The 27,175-nt window shown below is 38.6% G+C and overlaps 2 protein-coding genes across 5 annotated transcripts; one reads left to right on the forward strand and one right to left on the reverse strand.

The window, feature by feature from the left end:
• The first annotated feature begins 859 nt into the window (after window positions 1–859).
• Window positions 860–20,096, forward strand: rnf207a (ring finger protein 207a). 4 transcript variants are annotated; one of them, XM_026167160.1, is made up of 18 exons: window positions 860–1,331; window positions 1,707–1,897; window positions 6,694–6,826; window positions 7,415–7,559; window positions 7,916–7,997; window positions 8,193–8,268; window positions 9,171–9,296; window positions 10,045–10,091; window positions 11,294–11,366; window positions 12,622–12,690; window positions 13,053–13,121; window positions 14,078–14,184; window positions 16,846–17,023; window positions 17,566–17,751; window positions 18,020–18,071; window positions 18,157–18,274; window positions 18,814–18,906; window positions 19,429–20,096. In XM_026167160.1, exons 2-18 carry the CDS (start codon window positions 1,707–1,709, stop codon window positions 19,553–19,555), a joined length of 1,872 nt encoding a protein of 623 aa, XP_026022945.1. In that variant the 5' UTR covers window positions 860–1,331; the 3' UTR covers window positions 19,556–20,096. The 4 variants fall into 4 exon arrangements, with proteins under 4 accessions (XP_026022945.1, XP_026022944.1, XP_026022946.1 ...); XM_026167159.1 differs by lacking the exon at window positions 860–1,331 and adding an exon at window positions 1,347–1,506; XM_026167161.1 differs by lacking the exon at window positions 860–1,331 and adding an exon at window positions 1,364–1,382.
• Window positions 3,824–5,849, reverse strand: zpr1 (ZPR1 zinc finger). The gene has a single exon (XM_026167163.1). The coding sequence runs from the start codon at window positions 5,667–5,669 to the stop codon at window positions 4,308–4,310; it is 1,362 nt and encodes a 453-aa protein (XP_026022948.1). The 5' UTR covers window positions 5,670–5,849; the 3' UTR covers window positions 3,824–4,307.
• Window positions 20,097–27,175: the final 7,079 nt, after the last annotated feature.

Raw genomic sequence — 27,175 nt, forward strand, 5'->3', positions numbered from 1 at the left:
AACAAGTTATTTATAGGATATATTTCACTGCAAAAGAAAAAAAATAAAAATAATAACAATAATAATATTTTGGCAACAAAAAAGTTTAAGACTGTATTCAAGGTACAGTGCAATAAACTAACAGTATTACTAAAAACAAAAAAACAAAACAAAAAAACAAAACCAAACAAACTCTTGATAGAACTGAGAATTTGTATTTGTGTTTGAAGGCAACCACAAACTTCAAGATTCATTTGATTTGGCTGCCAAATCAAAGAGCAGAGCCAAACTCAGTTAAGATAACAGTATTTGGATGATGACATGCTTCTAGGTGTCAAAATAGATAAATTTGTTACACAGAATATGGTCCACTTGAGGAAAAAAGTAATTTTGTTAGATGGCATTACAATATATTACAGTTTTTCCTAGTATTTCACTGTCATTATGGAAGGATAATGAAATTATAGCTATACTCCCTCAGATGCTGTGTAAAATTAAAAGCACAGATAAACAGACTGATGTATATGTGTATACATATACATAAACATACCTACACATGCAAACATTATTTAAAAACACAACATATATATATATATATATATATGGAGGATGTAAAAAAATAAGATTAGCCCCAATGTGCACTATTCTCATGTCTAAACAGTTATTTTTAGACTATATACAGTGGGTAAAGTAAGTATTGAACATGCCACACATATTTCTAAAGGTGCTATTGGGATGAAATTCTTGCCAGATGTCAGTAACAATCCATCCAATCCACACATGCAAAAAAAAATCAAAAAAATCAAAACATAGATGTCTATAAATTAAGTCATGTGTAATAATGAGAAATGACACAGGGAAAAGTACTGAACATGCTTACTGAAATGTATTTAATACCTACTACCTGTATGGAGAAACTAGTTGCAAGCATTGCTCAGGTCTGTTTTTGGCCCATTCTTCCAATATATATATATATATATATATCTACCTACCTACCTACCTACCTACCTACCTACCTACCTACACATATAAACATGTGGCCTTGGAATAATGCACTTTACTTGAGTCTACAGATTACATGTGAATGAGTAGGTTGTATAAATATATGTACATATTCCAGATGAACACGTGGGATTGAGCAGGAGGACATTAGAAATAGGACAACTGTTGTTACAGTCTGTGTGGGATGGCAATATTAAATTTCCCTTTTGCACTTTGGCAACACGTGGGGGCTGGCATGAGGTGTGTGTGTGCTGTCAGCTGCCTGGCAGACAGAGCCCATCGCCCTACTATTGAAGAGTTTCTGCATTGCTGTCATTCCTGCTGTGGGTAGCTGATAGCACCACTAAAAGGTAAGACAGAGCCACTCTGTGCTTTCCACAGACCGGCCTACTACATTTACAGTAAGTTTAGTTTGATAGTGGATATAATGTTAGTGATGACATCCTATTTTTATGTTATATATTTATGATCTGTGGATTGTGCATAGTCACCGAATTTACAGGCTGGTATTACTTGTCTGACAAGGTAAGCGATAAATGTTGTCCTTGTTTAATTATTCATGATCAAAGTGTTGCATTATCACTCTTGGCCTGGTCTCTGGGGTGTAATTCAGTATCACAGCACTATCGAAAGCTTTTTAAAGTAATGTGATTTTGTAGTCTTAAAAAAAGGCTGTTCCAAGAACAAACTAAAGGATTGTTGTTATTCGTGTACTCTGTTCCCAGATGGCAGGAGGAATCTTCAACAACTTGGGCAGTCTGTGTAAAGTGGATTGTGCTAATGTTCACCCCTTGATGTGTCACCTGTGCCATGAGCAGTACCAGTCCCCATGTTTATTGGACTGCTACCACATCTTTTGTGCCCGCTGCTTGAGAGGTCGGACTATTGACAATCGCCTCAGCTGCCCCCTCTGTGGGTAAGAGAGGGCACTTTTAAGTTCGTCATGGTCAAATTAGACTATGAAAGTATAAGTCAAACATGCTGTTTTAGTATGTGCTTAGGAGACCTGAGCCTCCACATCACACCAAAGTGAATGACTTGTGGTTTTGGTGGCTTAAGACACTGTCATTTTGAATTACAACCTTACACAATTTACAGCAACATTACTTATATTTTGTATTAGAAAGTTGAGTAAAACTGTCAAAATATGATAAAAGCTGGATTCTTATAATAAAATATAACTTTACTTCTTGAAAACACATCTTGGGCAGCGCTGCTCAACAGGATTGGTTCCATGTAAATTGTGCAGGAGACTGAAGAAGAACATCAAGTCTCACTGTTTTGTTTTTTAGGGCGCTGCTATGACCCACTGCTGGCCCGGTGTGGGTAGGGCAGAACTGAGTGGCTGGAGCAGCTGCAGGGTCAACCCAGTCTCTTATTTAGCCCTTGGCCCCAATACGCAAAGGGGCTGCAACTTCCATGAAGCCATGTCACAAAGCAAACAAAGCATACTGGTATTTGGCAGCAGTGCTAACAGCTTAGGACAATCAAAAGAAGTCACATGATAGCAGTCCATTTAATATCTTATTAAGGAATGACCCGTGGTTCACAGTCACCTTCAGATCTGCAGTGTTAACTTTCCCTCATCAAAGCATGGGTCCATAGAAAAGGTCCTCTGATGCACAGTATCAGTCTTATTCTACTGTGTCAGAACGCATACGACTTTGTCTTATCTGAATCAGATATAGTGGTGATGAATTTGAGAGTATTTTAATTATTCTGAGATGCTTTCTACTTTCTTGTAGTTTCAAACCCGGAACTGCTTTAAAAAACCAAAACATTGTATATCAAATTCCTCTGGGTTTATATCTGAATTTATATTGATTCTTTACACATACCCATATTACACTGCCAATGAGGTAGGTGAATTTCTTAAAATACAATTCTCTTGAAAAATTAATGACTGTGGAACCCCGCATCTAACTTCCTCAGAGCTAGTTTAACTGTCATGAGGTGCATCAGATTATATAGTCAACAGTAAAAGTCAAAGTAATACCAACACATATGTTTTTACATATTGGATCTGTTTTTTTACACTAATAACACAGTGGGCACAAAGCCACTCTGCTCTGCTGTCTGAGCTCAGGATACAGGGGCCCACTGTCTGGCAGCTATTTCCATCAGCTAACAGCTGCTCACTCAAGAACCACATAATCTAGGAACTCACAACTCTATTAGTAGAACACAATGGATCCCGGTTGCTATGAAAACTAGATAAAATGTTCATAGTGGAGGCAAGAAGAACAATATTTAAGTCAAACGGGCCTGTGCAGATGTGGTAATATAACAAAAACTGGTTACATGTGGTCGTACAGCACTTGGGTTTCAATCTGCATGTACAGTGTTTTTATAACCCTCTAACCCAGTTTCCTACACGTGATTCAACCCAGTCCTGTATTTATTTCTTTAAAAACGGGACTGGGTTGAATCACGTGTAGGAAACTGGGTTAGAGGGTTCTAAAAACACTTTATTTAAACAATTAAAAAAAAAAAATCAGTGAAACAAGTTTTGAGGTCTACAACTAGGCTTAAAAAGGTGTATGAAAATAAGACACTTTCTTATCAAGGTAGTGATTTTATTCAGTATTAATTAGATGTAAGGTAATTTAATTGGTTTATAGACAACTAATCGCTCTTCAGTTCAAATTGATTTCTTAATCAAACATAAACACTCCAATTCAACCTTTGAAATTAGAAATTTGCTGCAGTTTCTTCCATGTCAGTTAATACTGGGCTAATAGGATATTTTACGCTGTAAAAAAATAAATATTGATAATCTCTAAACAAATAAGTTTAAAATGTTGTGTTCAAGGTACAATAAATTGAGAACACTACCAAAAAATGAGTGAAGTGAGAATTTGTATTTCAGACTCAAGGCAATGACAAAAAGTAAAATTCAGCTTTCAGAGTCAAATCTGCCAAATCAAAGAGCAGAGCCAAACTGCCAATTAAATACCAGTATTTGGCACACTTACAGGTGTCAAAATAAATACATTTGTCACACAGAAAGTGGCCCACTAAAAGGAAAACATCACTTTAATCTGAGTAAATGCAGTGCCATCTTCAGGGATTTCACAAGAATGCACTAAGTCATCAAGGATGTACAATTAACAACAGCATTTTAATGTGTTATTATACAACTTATTATATGCCTTTTATTTTTAAAGTACATTTAGAAAACTTGGAATTCTTCTCATTGATCAACATACCAATGAAAGGGAGTATTCACCCAGTGTTTTAACTTAAAATGAGTCAAAGTGGCCGAAAATATGGAGCAACTTAATTATACTGGGATTTCTTTTGGACATTAATTAGCACAGATAAACTCATTCAGTCCCTCCAGGTACTGCTGGCACATTATTTTTCTCTTCATAATTCTCAGTCTTCATGTCATTCAGTCCCAGCTCTTCATTCTGTTGAAACGAGCGGGCGTACTTCTCAACAGTCATCTCGGGATCTGGCTCCGGAGCGTAGACATTCTGTAAATAGCTGTTCCCTGCAGGGTCATCAAGGATGACATGGACATCGAGTTCTCCTACAATGATCTTGTCTATTTTCTCTCCAAACTCACGCAGCTTCTGTATCCGATCTGCAGTGCTGCTGTCCCCACAGATGAAGGGGTTTTTGGAGACAGTCAGGTCTTTGATGTCTTTCAGCAGGCCCTCAAGAGTTGTGAACTTCCCACCCAGGGCTGCCATTCCCAGCTCGAATTCCAGCTCTGGAATGATGACGGCGCACGTCTCTGACTTCAGCAAATCTCGGGTCATGTCTGAAGGATCGGTGATGTGCAGGGTGATCTTGGTGCCAAGCGCCTCTGTCGCTCCACCTGATTTCACCTCATTGGTCCGATGGCCACAGCTGTCACAGTTAGTGGCCATGATGATTACCTCCTTGAAGTGGGGGATCTGGACCAGTTTCATGTTGGTTGAGGCTGGTGCGTTGCACTCGGGACAGTTAGTGTTGAATGTCAGAACTTCATTTCTCATCGTCTCCAGGTCGTTGCCAGCTGGTTCCTCATCCAGGTCATCATCTGCCTTTATTCCCAGCTGTATATCCTGCTGGACTGTCCGCTTGAAGAAGGCTACTGTGAGAGCCTCATCTTTTTGCGGTGCTACAGGATTTTCCACAAAACTGTTCCCAGATGGATCCTCAATCACCAGGGTGAACTCATTTTCAACCTCTTTTAGCTTCCTGAGCTTCTGGATGAATTCTTCTATCTTCACAGCCACCTCAGGATGTGTGGCTCGCCTCACAACCTGGTCTTGCTCCAATCCTGCGACTGCTCTGTCTAAAAGACCCTCAATGGTAGACAGAGAGCCCTTCTGAGTGAAGGCAGGGATTTCAAAATCCAGCTCGGGGATCCTTGTGGTCGCGCTGTCTGCTTTTACAACCTCCCGGTTTAGGTCCTCTTTTGTTTTGACTTTAAGCGTGTAACACACGCCTTGCTCTTGAATCCGACCCGCAGACTGGATTTCAGTGTTTGTCCAGCCACAGTTGGCGCAGCTGAAGGAGCTCAGAATTATTTCTTTAAAGAAAGGGATTTTGGTCAGAAGCAAACGTGTTGTACCGTTCTTGTAGCAGTTCATACACAGGCTCTCAATCTCAGTGGGCTGCCAGTCGTCGTCGTCTGCGCTAATATCCTTGAAAACGCTGCCACCTCGAACATGTTCCTCTGAAATAACAGACATGTTTAACGCTGACTATAACGTCGCTTTGTCGAAAAGGTTACACACGCTGTCGTTTTCCCTACAGAGATAGCTCTTGCTAGAAATTTCCAGATAACACACCACCAAACCTCCGCTACAGCGCACGTTTATTTGACAGGCTTCCGCTTTCTCTTCTTCGCCGGTGACAGCGGCAGTGTTTAGGTCTCCAGTGCTGCCCCCTCAGGCTTGCTGCAATACTGCACCAAAATATTTGAAAGGTTTTTATTCTTCTTCATGGAGACAAGCTCGTTTTGCAATTTTCTTTCTTTCTTTTTTAAAAAAATATTTCGGTCTTATATTATGTGTGATTTTGTTATATTTTTGCAGATCACTGGAAATATCTATCTATCTATCTATCTATCTATCTATCTATCTATCTATCTATCTATCTATCTATCTATCTATCTATCTATCTATCTATCTATCTATCTATCTATCTATCTATCTATCTATGAAGAAAGATAGATATGAGATATAAGATATGAGAAAATGTTAGGCCTTTGAAAAAAGCACTAACGCCCCTTCCCCCCCAGTGTTTTAGAAAACACTGTGACAGGGGTGTGTTTACTCTCTGCTGCATCACATTAAAAGCTACTTTTAGATGCTCCATTATTCACAAGGGGTCACCACAGTTGGTAGCTCCACATTTTTGATTTAGCAGATTTTGTGCAAAATGGAATGGATCTTTTGCATGTTATACAGATTTTAAATTACTATGTGTTGAATCACAGCCTCCTGTAAAAACACTGTCACGATTTGCAAACTGATGAATCTGTCTGGTGTAGTTTAGAAAAGCAAATTAGACTGACAGTCAGCCCCTTTTTTATTGCATTTTTTTTTAGAATGCCCTATATGTTATGAGTGGATGAGCTGCATATTACTGTGTCGTTATTGTTTTAGTGATTCCCAGCAGGAGTGAACTTGAAAATTCACAAAATACTGTTTGTAGATAACTTTCATGATTCCTCTTAACATATTTTTTTTAAGCTGTTTGTCTTTGCCACAGATACCCATCTATAGTAAAAGGGAATAATAGCCTCCCACCAGAGGACCGTCTTCTGAAGTTTCTTGTTGACAACAATGCAGATGCTGAGGAGGCGGTGCAGTGTGCCAATTGTGACCAGGAAAGCAACAAAAAGGTACTGATCTAACAGACCAACATTAATTCATGTTAAATGAGCCCATGGATAACCAGAAAATTACCTGCATTCTCTTAAAGGCTTCCAATTCTTTAGTCTTTATTATGACAGGAAAGCCAGGAGAAAGGCATGCAGTAAATGGCCTCAAAGCTCACTTGAACCCAGGAGTAAATAGCCTTAAAACATACGGTTCACATGCTTAACCCAGCCAGCTTTACCAGGATCCAAAACAGTCCCTTTTAATGGCATGCTTATTTCATAGCCACATATTAGGAAACAGGCAACCTATTACTTGGGCTTTATAAGTGCATAGGAGAAACCAAAGGCTAACAGGGATGCAGCTTTTAAAGGGGCTGAATTCTTAATTTCTGCAGGAGTGTTTGTAGAACTTCAAAATTTTTCACTTCAGCTTTTCAGTTTTAATTTTTGGATGTTTCATATGCAATTTTAATGCTGCTCACATTCTTCCTATAATATATGTTCTCTAAATTAAAGTCTAAATGACCACTGAGTACAACAGTGAAAATTTTAATATAAAACATATTCATAAATCTTTTAAAACATTCTTAAATATTCTTATTTATACAGGACACAGGGGTGATGTACTACTGTAACACTTGCAGCCAGCCATTGTGCGCCACCTGCAGGGAGCTGACACACAAGGCCAGAATGTTTTCCCACCATGAGATTGTGTCCTTGGCCAAACGCACCAAAGCCAAACACAGGAAATGCTGTGAGTGCCACCTGTAATTTACTCCAGAAGAATTACTCACCTACGAGGCTCAATTACACCTGTGTAGAAACATGTTCATAAGAACTGTAGTTATTCCAGCGCTGTGGCTGAATTTTCCTGGCTACATGTTAATCATACTCTCACACGCAGTGGTGGGTAATTTTTAAACGCAGCATAAAAATGAGTGGTGTTAACACCCCAGTCAGTATGAGTGTGGTCTTTAAATTTAATCAGCAACCTGTGTCTGTATTATGAACCTTACTTGTTACATACGGCCCACTAGAATAACAGAATAGCAGTACTTTAACTCTGGCACTCCTGTGAGCTGAAGTTAAAAGGCGTCTGTGTCTCCACAGCTCTCCACGAGGAACCTTACATCCTATTCTCTACAGAGAATAAGTCTATGCTTTGCATCAAATGCTTCAGGGACATGCAAGTGTGAGTGAACCCGCTGCATAAAATTTATGATTGTCAGAACTTCTCTTCTCTTCTCTTCTCTTCTCTTCTCTTCTCTTCTCTTCTCTTCTCTTCTCTTCTCTTCTCTTCTCTTCTCTTCTCTTCTCTTCTCTTCTCTTCTCTTCTCTTCTCTTCTCTTCTCCATGCTAATTCAGGTGTGTTTTTGTTTTTCCCCAGGGAGAGTCGGAGTCACTGCATTGATATTGAAACTGCTTACATGCAGGGGTGTGAGATGTTGGACCAAGCTGTGCTGGTGAGAGAGTCCTGTTTGTTCATCTACATATTCATGACACTCAAGGCAAAAAAAAAAAAAAAAGCATTATGAATAATTCAGGTACTATGAAGTGTTGATAATAATGTGAGATGCGGTGCAGGTGCTCCCAAAATTTGTTTAGCTCGTTAAAATAACATTTTAATTTGTGCTTCTATTTGACTGCCCATTTTTTGGGCTTACCAAGAAAAGCTTGCATGCCCAAAGTCTATAGAACTGTCCAGTCATATATGTGACATTTTCAAGTAATAAAGTATTTCCAGTATGTCCATCCATTTTTTGCCACTTATCCTGGTCCAGATTACAGGACAAGCACTTCAAGCATAGTTCCTCAGACCTCTATCTTCCCTGTAACACGCCTCCACCATCATAACTAAGACTGTAAAGAGATGTTTTCATCAAGGCATCTGAGAGACATCATCTCTTATGTTCTGGTTCATAAGATCCTAGTCAGATATCAAAACTACCATTGGATCAGGAGGTGCACAGGCTCTACTGTGAGTAGAGGTCTTATCAGTCTGCTGCTCTATTCTTCCTTCACATATTAACAAAACCTGAAGATACTTTAACTCCAAACTCCTCTTGCCTCAGGTCCGATCCCCAGCCTGGCTGAGAAACCATGTCCTCTGGCTTGAAGGTGCTTGGGGACATATTTCAGAAATAAGGGCGGTTGTTGTGTTTTGTGTGTTACCTGGAACTGGGCAATAAAAAAAACAGCTACACTAAACCAGTCCAAATCTCAAGGACTTTATTAAGTATATCTGTACAATCAAGTGCTACAATCGATTGAACGATCTTGCATTCCCTGAAATAAAAGATGATTCCCATTCATTAAGTTGTTAAAAAGCTCACGATTGTCACCAAGCGCTCTTTTCCCTCTGTAGGTGGTAAAGGAACTGCAAACTTCAACTGGAGAGGCGATCCTTCTGCTGAGAGCTATGCTAGGAGAAGTGTGTCTGAACGTGGAGGAAGAAGAGAACGCAATCTGCAGTCTGTTCAACAGTTTGCAGGTCACATATTGATCCAATTTTATTCAGGTGCTGTTGTTTATCCTCCCCAGCCAACTGTAGGAAAAGAAAACTGCGTACACAAATATTTGTTTGAATGTGTTGACAGTGTTTGAGTCTAGCTCTGATGATGATGCATCAGAATGTTTAAACACTGTAACCACAACAGGCGCTGTGATGACAGGTGTGGTGAGGTGTAAAGATGTTAAAATGATCCCTTAGCTTTAGAAAAAGGGTTATTGCCCTGTTCTCTTCTTTGAATCTTAAAATTGTTTACTGGAAAAAGATCCAACTGTCTCTAAACTTCTGTCTATAGAAATATTTTTGGGTTTAAAGTGAATGCAGAGATCATCTCTAACACCAAATGTTTTTTATTATGTTCACATGATCCATTGGGTTACCAGGATTTAATGTGTCAGGTCTGCTTAGATTAAATTAGTTGCAGAGAAGTGGACTAATCTGGACTAACTGAATGGCTGTCAGATAGTTTGCTTAGATTTAACCATCTGCCTTAATCATCTTCTTCACAGAAATAACACATGGCACATTCTGGCACCATTAGCACTGCTTGGCCACTGGATGTCTCTGTTAACCTAATTGTGAGAGAAGAGTGAATTTTATTTGCAAAATGCACAATCAAACAGAACAGAAAGCACACTGTGGATTTTACATGTTGAAAATTAATGTTAGAGACCTCAAGGCTATTTTACGGTGGATAAAAGAGTCTGTTTTCTCTTTTCTGATCTGACAGGAAAAACTAGAAGAGAGGAAGAAGATCCTGTTAAAAGCAGCTCAAAGGTAAAAACCACATTTATAAAGAGTTAGCTTTCTTACATTGTTCCACACAGTTTGTGTCATAATATTTACGAGGCTGAATGCCATTATCCACTGTCACTGTATGACTTGGTACCCTTTTCCATTGTATCATGCTGCATTGTGCACAGGGTGATAAATAGCAGTGCCCTGTTTGCTCTGGAATAATCTCTGTCCGCACCGAACACCTTTTCTTGGATTTTCATCAAAGCATGGAGCTGAATTTAAACCACTTCAGTAAGATTATATGTGTGTCTGCATCCATTCAATGAAAATAAGGCTAACTGAAAAGTGTTGGAAAACAAATAAATGATATGTAAATCACAGACTTACTGAAGTCTATAATATCAACAAAAGCAACTGCTCCGGGAAAGCCTAGAAGCTGTCTGTAGATTTTCTACATTTTGCATTAAAACAGAACATATTTACGACGACTGATGGGTCAAGTGAAAATATATAATACACCGTCTTGAGAATATTATCTTTTCTTTCCCACTTTGCTATTTACTTTTTAGCTGCTTGCTTGTGCAGAACTTTTGTTTCTCAAACTATTTAACATTGACTCTATGCCACGAAAATAATTACAAATAGATTTATATTAGAATCAGTAAACTTTGATTAAATGCCACTGTTGCAGCTAATTAGTACGTTGGTTCAATTAACTGCACGTCAGGTAAAATTTATGAAAGACTAATGGCTTATCACCAACTGATGATAAACTCGCAAACTTAAATTTGTGTTTATCCAGGTTTTTATTTTGTCTGGAAAACATTGCAAGCACTTTTGCTCGCCTCTCCAAGCACTCCATGTGTACGTGTGCATGATTGAATGGGAACAATTTTATGTATTTGAGTGGGTGAGTGTATGAAGTTGCACTCTGTGGGGATCTTTAATGAGATTTTTTGTGGCCGGTGTCCTCCATCTCTTTCTGTCTCCCTCTTGCCTGGAAGCCAGCCAGCGGCTGCCTTCCCGGAAGGGCGTTAAAGGCTATTTATGTCAGGCTTTGTGTATCTGAGCCGGCATCTGTGCTTGTGTGTTTGTTACAAGAGAAGACAGATAGATTAGCTCCTGGAAATATGGAGTATGTTGTTTGCGGTTGCATCTCCTGAGCTGATTCCTCTGTGTATTGTGGCAAGCGTGAATGTGAAGGTGTAGTCTTACATATTTGTGCATTTGTGTGTTTGCAGCCAACATGAAGAGAAGGAGAAAGCACTGAAGGAGCAACTGTCACACCTTACTGCACTCCTACCTACCCTCCAGGTTAAGTGCTGTAAAGTAGACAAATGTTTCTGTTTCTCCACAACTATCAGACCTTGAAAGAAAATACTCGGATCCTTAATAAATTAAGAGTACACACAGAACAACATAAAAATACGCAATTAAGAGAACTAGTAAAAGAATGAGTAAAAACGCAAAATATGAGCAAAAAGTACTTGAATTACCTGATTGTACTGCAATAATGCAGTGAATAAAGTATAAAAATCTGTCTGCATATAATTCTAATAATAAATCAACTTATTATGATCTGTTTTGATTTAACTGAGACATATTCAATTAGCCAGTGTTGAGCTGTGGTTACAAATGAATCAAATGCTGAGATTTTATCAAAGTTGCAGGTTTCTGAGTGGATACACAAGATGCCCATTCAGTGTCAATCCCATCATGCACTGGGCTGTGGCAATTGTGTGACGAGTATCACTCCCACCTGGTCACATATTAACACTTGTCACATTTTAAAGGCATTGGATACAATCTAACAAATTAAATACAAGAAACCTTGTAAAGAAAACAACAACAAAAACCTTCCTTTATAAATACAGTTTAATACTATCAAGGCTGTATCTGCACAAAAATATTGACATAAATGTAATGTAAACTTTTATAGTGTAATACAATGTTTAAAATCATTAATTCAGAAAGGTTGTGATGATTATTATTTATTATTTCATCTTCATAATACATTTAGTGGTTAAAATGCTAAATACAGCAGCACTCCAATTTGTGGTGCAAAAACTCAGGTAAAAGCTGTAAAAGCTGACGTCGTGTCACACATTGTGAAAGCCAACAAAATAGAATCTGTTTATGGAAAATTACATCACAAAACTAAAGGAAAACAGTAATAAAGAAATAAAAACAGTACGGTGAAAACAGCTGATAGCAAACGATAAAGATTATAAAGTAAACAATACATCACTATTTTTTACAACAAGGAACTACTCGTGTTTAACTGTATCTGAACTGGGAAAATTCTTCGACTGTTAAGGCTCTGGGTTTCTCTTTTTAAACATTCTGGGTTAGAATTTCATCCCATTACACCTTCTTTTTTTTAACTTAACAAAACAGTTTATGTTTCAAAAACAAATCAAGCAGCCAATGAAAGCAACAGTAAAAAACAAAACAGCTAATAGGTTATTTCAGTAGATTTGTATTATATAGATCTGTATACATTTGCAAATTTCTTCTTCTTGCATCTGTTTTTTTTTTTACTCTAATCTTTAACTTTTCATCCTTAAAGGTCCACCTTGTCACCTGTTCAGCCTTCCTCAGCTCGGCTAACAAGTTTGAGTTTTTGGATATGGGCTATGTAAGTATAGCAAAAACTGGGTGAACAGAAGCTGTGATCCATGTCCATAATTTTGAAAGTATTTTAGTATTTTTTGCAATAAAGGAAAACAGCCCTTCAGTATAAGATGTACAAAAGTAAAAGAAATGAGTGAGTACAAAAGAATGAGTGAGTATGGAAGAAGAAGCATGGATTAATAACAGGAGACTGTCCTGTCTGCTGCGTACACAAAGGGCTCTGCTCTTTCTGGGGAAGTTTTCTTGGCAAGAGAAAAGTTGCAGTATTAGCTGCACTGAATAGGCTTTTAAATAGATGAGGTCCACAGTGTCTTGGGGAGGTTAAACAGGTCACTGAATCACACCTGGATGTTCTTGCGTACACAGCAACTCATGGAGAGGCTGAAGAGGATTGTGAAGCTCCCTCATCGACTGAAACCAGTGCAGAGCAGCAAAGTAAGTAGGAACAGCATTCATTCAGACATAGAAAAGGTTACACCGAGAAAGCGATCCACTGGAGCCTTTAGTTGTTATTCTTTTTTAGTCAGAACTACTTTTTCTTTTATATAATGTTTTTGGCCTTTTAACGTGCACTATATTTGTTTATTAGTAAGCGACACAACACAGTTTGTCTGTGGATCTCTGATAGCTTAATGCAACAGATTAAATAAGGAAGAGAAATAGCTGGCAAAACGACAGAAGCACAGAGGACACACGATAAATGAATCAGAACAAAACATGGGCTAACAAATTACCCAGAATTTTGCATCGGCACACTAAACATAGCAAAGGACTAAGTAAGTACACTCCAGCAAGCAAGGCTAAGATGTTTTTGTGTTATATGTGGAAATACATAACATAAATGCTGCAGACAGCAATAAACATCACTCATACAGGAAGAGCTATTAAAACTTATTATTAAAAGCCACTTGGTTAAACAGATAGATTATAATCTAGGAAAGCAAAAAGAAATATGTAACACTTCTTGGGTGAGGCATTTAATCATCTTAAAGCAACTGGAGAGCTTCAGTATGTAGATTCATGAACTCAAAAGACATTTCCTGGTTTGGTGAAGATTCACATAATTTTTAATCTCTTAAATCCAATCAGCAAAGCAGACAGCAGGAGGTGTGTCTACGAGAAAATATATCTGCAGTGTTTCTGCCATTTGTGTCTCTATATCTGTAATCGTAATATTTAAAGCAACAGATACATGCTAACAAATATATCTCATATAAAAAAAATCTATGATGGGGACATGGGTGTTATGATTGTATTATCCACAGATGCATTTTCAAATAAGTTGTATAATCTTAAAGTACTTTGTTTGATATTTCTTTGTACTTTGTGCTATTTATTTCTTTTTTTTAACCCGAATAAGGCTGAGTGACATTATCTCTGCTCTCCATTAGATCAACACAGAGTACAGAAGTGAGTTTGCTCGCTGTCTAGAGCCTCTGCTGCAGATAGGACCACGCTGCCCTCCTTCTGTCACTGGTTCCACAAGTGCTGCAATACGGTAAGATCATTTGGCTTAGAACCACTTTAAATGTAATCACTAACTGATCCCTTCCTGTGAGTTTTATTTTTACATTGTTCTTTCACCAACTGAATATTTCCACGGCATCTTTTGTATTCTTCCAAGTAAACAAAAGTCTGGGCAGAAAATTTCACACTTGTGAAGCATCCAAACTCAAAATCCCCAAATGTTTTGCAAGTGCACATGGACTGCAGTGAGACAAAAGGAGGCGCCGTGCTGACTGCCACTATGGCAGTTATTTCATCTGTCTGTAAGCTCTGTACGCTGATATATTTATGTAACTCACCTTGTCGTGTGGAGGCTGGACAGGAGGTCCTTCGTCCTGTATTAAAAAGGTCTGGTTGTGCCGTGGCCAGATAACATTCAGGAGAAGGATGCATGAGTGGTTGCACGTGCTCACAGTTCCTGCACAGTGTTTTTTTTCTCTTTTTTTCCTCAAGCTGTAATCATATTAAGTCAACAGTAAATATGACACATCAATCAATCGATACTTTATTTATATAGCACATTTATAGACCAGAGGTACACCAAAGTGCTTCTCAATAGTAAAATATGAAATAAAATTAATTATACATTGTAATTACATTACAATGACACATGCCGCTACCCATAAAAATACGAAGAGTTCAGTCCTCTCTTGTTTTGCTTTATGTCATTATCCACATACACAAACTCCCCTGATCATTTTCTTTCCACATCAGTGTCTCGCAACTGTTCACAGGTCCTTAAGCCCACCCACTAATGCCAACATACTGACAACTCTCCTTTGCAATTTAGTTAACGCCCTGCCAATGCAAGATGCAAAGTAGGTAGGGATTGGTGGTCAGTCGGCCGCCTGGCACTATTTTTATCCCGGTTTCACAGAACTCTCTCGGATTCATCTGTAAGTTGGCACGCAGGGGCCGCCCGACCGTTTTGTTCCAGACCGTTGATGTCACTGTTTTAGCACGGGCGAAGTCTTTAACTGGCGTCACTACTGGGAGGACAGGGGCTGGATGTTCAGAGGATAACGTGTAGAGCAGACAGAGAAATACATGTTTCAGACAAGTTTGCTGTTGCATCAGCTCTGGACAAAGAGGCAGGAGTAAGAGGCCACCAGGTTGCAGGTAATTTCTTTTCTTTTTGAGTATATAACATATACCTTAACTTGCATTGTAAGCCCAGAATATTTATTTAACTTTTGGAGTTATCTTTAAGTCACCACTGCTGTGTAGATTTGACTAAATTTGTTTATGAATCAGAGCCTGGCTTTAGCACTCGTGGGTACATTTCCATTGAAGCCTGTGGCACTGTAGGATGGCAGCGGTTACACAAGGTGCTTGACTGATCAGTCTTCGAACTTCACTTTGTACCTCAATTCAGAAACAGAGGAATAAATTAGCTTTTCTTTACCATATGGTAGTTCAAAATAACACCCACATGGTGTAGCCTGTTACTCAGCTGAATGTGCTGTTGTGTCTGAATGCTTCTAATGCAGGATGCAATGCAAGCAGGGATTGGTGGACAGCCAGCTGGCTGGCCCTATTTTTATCATAATTTCACAGAACAGAAGCTCAGTGAAGTCGTACATGTAAGTTCTTTCATGCAAAGAATGCTGCTGCTTTAGTACTGTCAAAGTCTTTAATCAGCTGTGTTGAGACACAGCCTGGATTTTTGGAGATGGGAACGTGAGAGTAATCCATTCACACCTCACCCACCACAAAACGCCTTTCTGGTTGTTTATGCTGTTTTAGGCATGAAGCCAAAATTATGGTCCTACCAGGACCCAGATAAAAGCAGGTTTAGTTGCGCTACCACATGCTGTGCTTGCATACCTTTATACTTTCAGAGAAGTGATGACAATAAGGCGCTACTCTTTTGAGTGACAGCAGTTATGTTGATTTACTCATGACCGCACTCATGATAGTGACAACTTCTAAACAGTTCCTCTGCGGATTTACTGTCGCTGTCTGTCTTTTTTTCTGTGGTTAGTTTTTAATATGAACAGCAGCAGATGGTCTGCTTTGTCCAAATTTTGCAGTATTTTATGGAAAGAAAATGTAAAAATGTATGTTTGTCACCAAAGACATTAGTGAGATATAGTGGATACTTGATTTTGGTAGCTTACATATCTGTACTTTCATACTTTCTAAATCCAATTCAGTTTTATTTATACAGTGCCAAATCACAACAACAGTCACCTCAAGGTGCTTTATATTGGAAGGTAGACCTTACAATAATAAATCTAAGTGACTGATGAGGTTACATGTTTAAAACTTTGAGTTACAATCGGCACGGCTTACAAAGTACCAAGGAAGAAGAAGCAAAGAGGAGACTTTATAAATTAGTCTAACTTATACATTTTGAATATGCTTTAAAAATGTGTAGCATGATAAAGTTATAACACAAAATAAGAATGAAAGAGAAATAGAACCAAAAATGGACTATATTTGCATGTAGTAAATTTTGTAAAGGTTCCAGACTCTCTTGACTTTCTGGCACAGTTTTTGATTTAATTATTTCACCAAAACACACAAAATCTATAATAAATTATGTAAACATATTATAGGTTTTGACTTATTAACTAATTTGACTGTTAAGAATAGAATTTTGTTTTTAATATAAGATATTGTGGTAATATATTTTGTCCTGTCTCTTCAGGCTCCAGTCCCCTCTCACTGTGTCTTGTCGCTCCCCGTCGCTCAGTGAGATGCCCCTGGGCTCGGCGTTTGGGCGAAGGCCCACCTCTCACCGCAACATCTGCACTAAGGTTCTTTTGGCCGAGGGCAGGGAAACACCCTTCACCGAGCACTGCCGCAATTATGAGAACGCCTACAGGGTGAGCTGATATGTGTGACCTGTGATATTGTGGATTCACCTTCAGGATTTGTGGTAATTACCCAATCCTTAGGTCCAAAAATATTTTAGTTTGCACAATTAATTATACTTACACCAAGGAGTAAGAGGTTTAAAGGTGCTTCTTTTCTTAAGATGATGGTTACAAGAGAACCATCATCTTACAGCTACTTAAATATAAAAAAGATGATTTGTTGTTTTTAGTAGGCTTTTGTAATCAGTAGAAAATAGGGTATATTAGTTATAAAGATAAATGAAATATTTTACCGTTTTATATTTACTTTATAAATCACCTGAATTTGGATGCACTGAGATACTGAGATACGCAACAGTACACGAGGAGCCCACAAAGTAAAGCAGTGAAACACAGCAGCATAAATTCCACCAGGAGATCATTTTCAACTTGTGTAGTGAGCAGCAAGTTTTTCATGCTCAGCTGCACTTCACAGGCATCTGTACACCCATCATTTTGAAGGAAAGTTCTTACAGGTTGCCCTATATATGTGCATGTCTGTGTGTTTATAGTCTCTGCAGACAGAGATGCAGAATCTGAAGGACCAGGTCCAGGAGCTGCACAGAGATTTGACCAAGCACCACTCCATCATCAACACAGATAAAATGGGGGAGATCCTGGACAGATCGCTACACATTGACAGTCAGATAGCTGCCCAGTACTCCACAGTAGAAACTATGAGAGTCATGTTTGAAGAGGTGCGCCGAGTGATACCTGACATTTAGTATGTTCTGGCACTTCTGATTAAAACCTATCAACATGTGTGCTTGATTGGTACCTCTAGCTAAATATTACATATTAACAAGCTAGTTTTCACCCATTTGTCATAAATGTAGACTACAGGGAATGCAAACAGAAGAAAAAAGAAAACTGCAAATGCCAATGTATCCCTTGAGTGAACCAACTGCAGTTCCTGCAACATTTTGCTCTGTGAGAATCAGCTTACTTTGCACCTTTTCTTTGCAGATGTGGGATGAGACTTTTCAGAGGGTCACGAATGAGCAGGAGATCTATGAAGGTTTGTCCCCAATAATGACAACAAAAATTCAAATTTAAAGAATCTTTTTTTAATAGGTCTAATTAACTTTGTTTACTGACTGCAGCCCAGCTTCAGGACCTGATGCAGCTGAAGCAGGAGAACTCTTACCTCACCACCATCGCTAGACAGATCAGCCCCTACATCCTGTCCATTGCTAAAGTGAAAGAGAGACTTGAGCCCAGGTGTTGTATTAAGAAAGTGGATGACTACAATGTCTGGCAACACAGAGGCAGCTCTCACTGATAGTTAACAAAGTTTGGATCAATCTGCCACAAAAAACAGCCCCCAACTATAAAGTTTTTATTTTGAAATACAACACGATACAACCTCGTTACTCAAACACGAAAGCTCCACCAAAAATAATCAGCTTTCAGAAAGTAAGTAAATTATAAAGAGTGAAAGTAACACAATGTCCATAAAAGTCTTTCATCCACAAATTTATGCAAGAAATGTCTGGGTGCAATGATTCAGTGATTACATAAAGACAGAGAGCACGATCTCCTAAAATATAAAGTATTGGACACACATACTAATGCAAAACCTTGACATTTATTCACAGTGAATGTAGACGTGTATCTTTATCCCCACTACATGCAAAACATTTGTGACCTATTTTTTTTTAAAGAAACAAACAGGCTTATTAGGAAAGGCTGTGGCTAGAGTTATGTTGTGTTTGTGTGTGATTTTTTTTGGTAATCATCTCTTAAAATGTGTCTCGCAGGTTTCAAGGGCCCAAAGAGCACCTCGATGACCGCACCGAGACGATGCTAAAAATCTATGAAGACAGCACAATGACAAAAGACTGTCAAGAAAGGTATTGATATTTGCTGTGATTAACAGAGGGTTTCTCTAGCTGAAGACTCATGTTAAGTAGAAACTGTCAGCTAGAATAAAAGAGCTGCCACACAGCATGAAAGATTTTGTTTGTTTTGTGAATAAGAGATTATATGTACTTTAATTTAAGGACTTCAAACCTCAGGAAAAATTCTTCAGTCTCTGAGGATTTTTTTCTGCCTTTGATGCAAAGGTTTGAGTGATTGAGGGAACTTTTTGTGTGGGGTTTGTGTTTTTTTTGTTCATTTGTAGAACTAACCCCCCCCCCCCCCCCCCCCCCCCCACACACACACACACACACAAGAAACATTTAAATGTTTATGCCTTGTTTCATCACTCTTATTAGAATGACATATAAAAGTAAAAATCAAACAATTATCTGTATTTCTGTTTATGTTCACCCAAAATGTTGTAATATATGCTGTTAAATGTAGTCACTGGCATCAAAAAGATTTATGTGTTTGGTTTTATGGTGAGCATTGTCATTTATTTTCATTCACAGTGACAACCAGACTTGTGTTAAAGACAGAGACAAGAACAGCCGCCCACTGATGCTCGAGGGAGAATCCTGTCAAGACCCGCCGTACAGGCAGGCAGAGGGGCCCCACAGAGGCGTCCAGCGGCAATGAGATGCCTTCATAAACACCAACTCATTGCACCAGCGTGCTTTAATTCAGCCATGACAAGCACAGGATGGGATGTGACTCTCATGGCTGTCCACACCATGACATTTTCTCAGCAGCAGGAAGCTGTCAACAGCTCCAAGGTGAGCGCTGGGATTGACACTAAGTGGATATACACGGAGGCCAAGGACTCACACCTGTCAGAGCCTGACTTACAGGACCTCCTTATTCAATGTGGACAAATACAACAATATCATAAAGAGCTGTCATGGGATTCATTAACAAAAGTGAATAAGGTGACGTTTCTGGATTGCCTTTTGTTGCTCTGTTTGTGTGGTTGTGCTGTTAGAATGACGAGTACACTGAGACTGTGAATTATCGCTCTGTCTGGTTGTTTTTTTACAGTGTGTGGAATTGCATTTTCTGGTATCTATTCTTTGCATAAAACATTTCCTGTGGAGGCTGATGATGGATGACTGCCTGGGTCCGATTACCCAGAAGACCGTTGAACCGGCGTGACAGCACAGATGAAACACAGCAAATGCAATGATGTGTGTGTCATTCTTGGTGTCAGCTGAGGTCACATGTTGATGTGTGTCATGTGTATCATCTCGTGCGTCGGCGTAACGTAAAATGAGGCAGTCTATTCCAGGATTGTGTGTGGAGCTTTTTTTTTTTGCCTGCAGTTTCAACATCCACATGCAAAAAGCAGAAGAGCTGTAATGGCAGAGGTGTGTGAATGTTACTGGCCTTGCCTTAACCTCCATCTCCTGCTAGCTTTTTCCAACATCATACTCATCCCCAATATGCCAGCCAACTAAGGCTTTCAGTAGTGCAGTATGAAATATATTCCTCTTGGTTTGCCTCTGGACTTCATCACAGATAAGTGTCATGCTTTAAGGTGTTTGCCCTGCAGGAAAGCGGTAGAAAACTTTTACACTGTTACTTGTTCTCCTGCCCTTCTTTCTCCCTTGTATCTTTTCTTAATTAATCACGCTGGCATGTTAAACAAATCCCATGATAAAACTGAAAAGACTTGGCTTATGAAAGTATTTACATTTCACTGAAAAAGCTGGGTGATCTACAGGGGCTTCCACGCAGTATATTACCAGAACAATTTGAATTTTAAATCACTTTAGGTGAGACCGTCAAGGAGTGTAAATGATGTTGTTTCAAAGGACTTTTAATCTGCCAAGAAAAACAACATAGTTGAGTAATACAGAGCTTCACACTAAGTAGTAATTCAAGGTGAAACCTCCACACCTGCTACCAGCACAGAAACTATTCTGGGCACAGGTACGGATAATAATGAGGAGCCAGACTGATGGTTTGAGCAAACAGAAGGACAAGGTTATTTACATTACACCGGAGAAGCTAAAGTGGGTTCATTCAGAGCCACCACTTCAGAGGAAATATTGGGGTCACATTGGCCTTAAGGAACAGTCTTGCTCTGCAGAAGAGTCAGAGGTGCAAATTCATTAAAAATACATTTGTGACAGCAGAGTAACAAATGGCTGTGCTTCTGCTCTGGTCCTGTACTTCCTCCCTCTGGTCATTCATCATCTGCACTCATCCAAATACAAGGCTCATGTTCACTATTCATTATTCTCTCTCTCCCCCTAAGAGTTGTGCGTCCTCACCTACTGTAGGTTGGGCGGGGGGTAAAACCAAAGGCCATTTTACATCATGAAAAAAAAAATCAATATTTTTGAGGGGCATTAATACCACATTTGGATGGAAAGTTTAAAGAGAGATGGTTCTCTTTTGACTGCAAATGACAGAGCACTCCTCTGTGCCATTTATTTTACTGGAAGTGCTCGTATAGACACTAACAGGATATGCTGCCTTCACAACTCCATTTTTTAAATGTTCAAACCCTAATCAACATGTAATTGAGAAAAAAAGCATTAAAGATGGAAGAGAAGGAAAAGATAAAATGAAAGTTTAATGATTCAGGAGAAATTGGGTCAGGGAAGAAATTTAAATGTATGACAATAAGATGAATGCAGTTAGTGCAAATAGAGCAGATTAAGAATAAAACCACATGGTTTTATAATGAGGGTGAAAATACAGTTAAAAGTCTTAATTATGCTGCATACAGAAGTGCACTTAATATGAAAACATAACTCTAATTAGCTCTAAAAATTAGCTGGCTGGAAATGGTTTGACAGGTTAATTTGTTAAAATGTGCTATTATATTCGAATGGATTACAGTTACAAAGATCATATGAGAGCAATGGAAATTTTCCACAAAGGATTAACAAGTTAACAGAAATAAATAAATAAGAATACCTGCTTCTGAATCACAGTCATGGGAAGTCTGTTCAGGCACTGATGCCCTTGGACTGCCCTAATAAATTATACATTAATCTGACTGTAATACTTGGTCCCAGTGAAATGTTAAAGGAATAAACATTTTAGGAAAATTATTAACAGACTTTCTAGTGGAGATCTAGATAAGAAGAGTAATATCTCCATGTCTGAGGCTTGTAGTGTAACCTAGTTGAGTTGGAAAAGGGTATGGCAGCCTGCGTAGTGAGAATATTTGAATATTCTGTAAGATTAAAGCATAGACTATATATAAAAGATGGTTTCTCCACATTTCAGAGCCTCAGTATTAGGATTTTAGGACATGTAGAGATGATCCACTGTGGTGAGCCCTAAAGGGAGGAGGACAAAGAGGAGGAAGAAGAATTATTTTTGGTCACTTTCATGTTTTTTGGAGGTCGGACTCACCAGTTATCTACTAGTCATCTACTCACCAGCAAGCTAGTTTTGCAAGTTGGGCAGTTTAAAACAGTGTCCAGAAGAAGTAACATGACCACTTGAGATTAAGCATTTCTAAGCACAGATTGCTAAATTAGTGCGTTACATTTGTATATATAGAAAGATCTTAGAGATAATAAAATCAAACGCTGAGAAAAATCAAAGACCATTTGGTTTTTCCATTTAAGCTTGTAAGAGTTTTCCTTCGAAGTTTGATATAAGGGTCACATGGTTACACCTGATGGCCACAACTTTCTTTACTCTTTTTTTCCCTCATAAATTAGATCAAATGTTCACAGATATTGGACTTTGTTACCAGGATACCAACCAGTGTTGATGATTTTTAAAGTGAATATAAAAACATGTCTCTGTTATGAAACATTGAGTGTCTTATAGTCTTGCATACCCAAAATTAAAAAATAAACCTTTAATGCCAGAAGTATAACAAAATAAACAAAGGACCCAAAAATCCCAAAACATTTGCAGAACAGGAAATCCAAATATCAGATTTCACTGAGACCACAGAACAAGGAGACAGTAAAATGGACAACACAACAAACGATAAGCAGAGACAGACAATTATACAAAAGGTAACTAGGGGAGAACAGGTGGGGAACACAGCTGTAACTAATCAGGAACAATGAGCCAACAAGGCAATAAAACTAAACAGCGCCAGAAATGAAAGACTACCAAAATAAAACAGGAAGAAACTGTAACTAAACTAAGAATGCAGAAATGGAAAACTGAGGATACGCTGATGAAAGGACAAACTATACAGAACTCCAAAGCTAAGCTAATTTACAAAAGAAACAAATTCAAAATAGAGGAATCATGAACTCTCAAAGGAGAAAATCCTTCTCAAAAATAAAGAATAGGGAAATAAGCCCGCTGCATTTAACCCATTCACCCAGTGAAGCAGTCAGCAGCCACCACTCCAGCGCCCGGGAGCAGTGTGTAGGGACGGTACCTTGCTCAGGGGTACCTCAGAGTAGCGGTTCAGTGAATTCGAACCTCCGACCTTTCGATCACCACTCTACCTACTGAGCTATCCCTCCCTCATAAAAAACTACAAACCTGAGGTCCAAGAACCAGGGAGGATATCAGTCATTATTCCTGTGATTATTCCTATTGGGCCTTTATGAGTTTTGCAGAGCACGAGCATTACATTTGTTATTTACAACCTTTTCCTTTTTTTTGTCAGTTCTAGGCCTTTTTATTCACTTACACTATTTGTAAGTGAATATTTGTCTTTAAATTTCTGTCTTCTTAATGATTCCTGATGTGATGCAGACTGAGTGATTGTTATAACCAAACTGCCTTTGCAGAATGGTTTCAGAACTGTTTAATTGAACTGAAATTAGGGCTGAAGTAGCACCTTTTTCCAGATTTCTTTTTGTGAAATAACCCTGAGAAACACTGACTCTGTTTTCACTGTGTTTACTTAGTTTTATTTTATATCCTGCAAATAAATCAGTCCTTGCTTAATGGGCAGGGGTTTGCTGACCCCCTTCTCTTCAGGCTCGTGTGGACTGGAGGGTAATTGGAATCAATTTTGATGCCGTTATCGCTGGTGGCAGATGCACGAGGCTGCAGTGTGAAAAGGTCAAGGGTTGAGAGCGCTCTCCTAGGGGACTCAAGATGCCTGAGGCATAAAAATGTCACTGCTGGATCAATTTCACATGTAAACACGTTTTAATCTCAGAGGACTTTTGAGCATTTTTGTTGTTGTTGTTGTTGTTTTTGTAGTTTTCTTATTGCTGGTTGCCGAAGAGCTCCAGAGAGCAGGTGGAGGGTTAAGATGTTGAAGATTGGGATATCAAAGTAACGCTTTCCATAACTTATCGTCTACGAAAGCCAAAGATTCTTTCTCCTGTGCATCTAGACTCAATTAGAGACTCGTCAGCTTGAGCTTGTCAATAAATATATATATATATTTTATCACTCACTTCCCCCATGTTGTATAATTTACCCAGGAACACAGCCAAGGGAGTCAGGTTGACCTCAGTTGCTTTCAGGGTCACATTTTTACCCTCACCCTCAGCTGAAAGCATGTCATTAAAAATATTTTTTCCTTTGTATTTACACAGAGATCGCATTTATAAATAGAAATTTATTTTAACCTGAGTTTTTGTTTGAGGAGAGAGAAAACAATAAAGACTAACAAGAGAAAGAAGGGCAAAAATAAATGAAAAATGAGTGTATGGAATACGTAAAACCGCCATAACATAAACTGTAAATTTAAGCTAACAGACTAGATTGTGTTACTAATTCTTATATTCAAATGTATCTCATTAGAGACAAAAAAAATGAAACTGTAGTAATGCCATCATTTATCTCAGTCACCACAGAGAAATTATCAGATTTCCTAAATAAAAAATATGGAGGAATAAAAACGTAGCTCACTTAACAACATAAATTCCCTTAAAAACCCTACAGGCCAGTTTCATTTCAGAAATATTGGACACCTAAAGATGCTGAAAATTGGTGTTGGAAGTCTGCAGTCCTGATGCCCACGCATTCATTTTTTTTCAGACCTCTCTAGGGATCATGGTTAATGCAATAACAGAGCTGACAAATTGAGTTGGTTTTATTGCATATACCACAATGGCAGTGAGTGAGCGTGTCCTTGACTCGGAGGAATCAGGTGTGAGCCCGAGGATGTGTTAAACCTGCATGCATGCAAGGCTCAGGAGAGGCAGTCCTGCAGCTCCTTATTAATCAACAGCTTGTTGAGCTCGTGGCCATTCCTCCTCCCCCACCTCCTCTGGTGCACCTTCACACTCTGTCGTCTTCATACGTTGTTTTTTTTTTCCCCCTTTCTCTTTTAAAGCCACAGCCTCTCATTCTATCTTTCACAGGTTATCTATACATTATGTCCTCAGCTAGCTGTTATCACAAGAAAAAAGAAAGGAAATTATTTTTCAAAGATCATCACGGTACCTTGTTTTTGACCGTATCCTCAAATCATTTGACCAAATGAATTAAACATCTTCCCCAGGTGTGAATAATCAACTCAACTTGAACTGCAATCGTGAGCCTACTCTGTATGCTGAGAACATATTAACTGTGCTGTTTGGTTCTTTCAGTTTTATGGCTTGCTGTTGGCTGACATCCCTCCTGGATGACCTACAATATGGCAGATAAATAATATGAGAAAAAAAATATGTCTGCTGTCTCCATGTTTATAGTTGGAGGGTTGCTCATATATGTTTGTCTCTTTTAAAACAGTGGAGTGCCAAGTTGAAAGTGGAAATGAGACACTTTGCAAACTTCACTTGTGTTTTTGTATATTCAAAACTTTTCAGCCATCACCTCAAAGGTGTCTTTTTACAACAAGGCTGAATAAGGCAGTACAGTGCGTAAGTCACAATCTCATTAATGCGATCAATCATTTATTATCCTAAATCAACCATCTAGCCAACCAAACAGTAGAGAGTAAAAATTATAGAGGGAAAAAACTCATTCCCATAGAAAAAAGCAAACATTTAATCAAAAGCATAGTGTGTCACTATAGGGCAGCACAGTGGTGCAGTGATTAGCACTGTTGCCTCACAGCAAGAAGGTCCTAAGTTGGATTCCACCACCTGGTAGGGGCCTTTCTTCCCTTGTTTGGGTTAGCTTAATTGGTAAACCTAAATTAGGTGTGAGTGTAAATGATTGTCTGTCTCTATTAGACTGGCGCCACCTGTCCAGGGCGTACCCTGCCTCACGCCCTATGTTAGGGGCCCCAGCCCCCCCGTGACCCTGACGAGGATAAGCGGAAGAGAATGGATGCGTGGATGTTAAAATATGTGGGGTTTATTCCAAGAGGTTTAAGAGTTTACTTTTTTTGACCTGTTAACCTCTTGGTATGCGCACACAGCAGCTTCTTCGTCTCAGTGCATCTTAATTGAGCTCCCTAAAAAGGTGGCAGTGCTTTAGGATCATATTTTTTTGTCTTTAAATGGTAGAGGTTGCACTTACCAGTGCAAGAAGAAACTGTTTACTGAATACATAACTAATATTGTTTGAAGCATCCTGAGCTCATGCAGTGATTTCCATTGCATACACCACTACAGAATCGTGTCTATTTTACACGACTGCTCCCTGTGGATCACAATCGTTGTGTTTTGATTTCGTCCTTGTGTGTGGAATCTGGCCAATCCTACGAGTCTTTTAATATTGCGCACCATAGATGATGAGCAAATACTTTGAATATACTGATTTGCAGTCTTTGACAAATTGGTGAACTGTCCCCATTTTTATTTCTGAAAGACTCTTTTGAAATGTTCTTTCTTTTACATGAAGTTTATATAATTTTTAAATCATTTAATTCTATTTTTATGTCAATTTTACACTGTTTTGTAACATTTTTTTAAACTCAACAATACTATTGTGGCAGAAACTGAATTTCCCTGCTTTATAAAGAAGCCCACAAAGTACTACAATCTACAAACAGATGACAAAGCTCTCAGCTCAAGGGCTTTCAGCTCAACAGCCTGCACATTTGAGGACAATAAACCATTTAAGCTAACTACCTCATCATAATAAAAGCCCTTAGTGACAAAAACCTTGACTGCAGGTTCATAATCTGTTAACTTACTACTTTTAGAGTATATAAAATGTTTTCATTTACAACATAATTTACTGAGCCACACCTGTTTTCACCAGAGGTGTGGGTAAAAAATGCTAATGAGGTGGTTTACATTCCACGCGTGTACAACTGTGTCACTTGAATTTTTATAATTGTGCTGAGGGAGGCAGTGGAGAATGAATCCTTCACTTTCATGATTCTTTTGTGTGTATTAAACATTTGTGTCATTTTAACTCACTCATTGTAGCGTGAATTTGCCAAAATGTGCCAAAATTGAAAGTAGTGTG

This window comes from Astatotilapia calliptera, chromosome 5 (assembly GCF_900246225.1).
Source record: "Astatotilapia calliptera chromosome 5, fAstCal1.2, whole genome shotgun sequence".
Lineage (NCBI taxonomy): Eukaryota > Metazoa > Chordata > Actinopteri > Cichliformes > Cichlidae > Astatotilapia > Astatotilapia calliptera.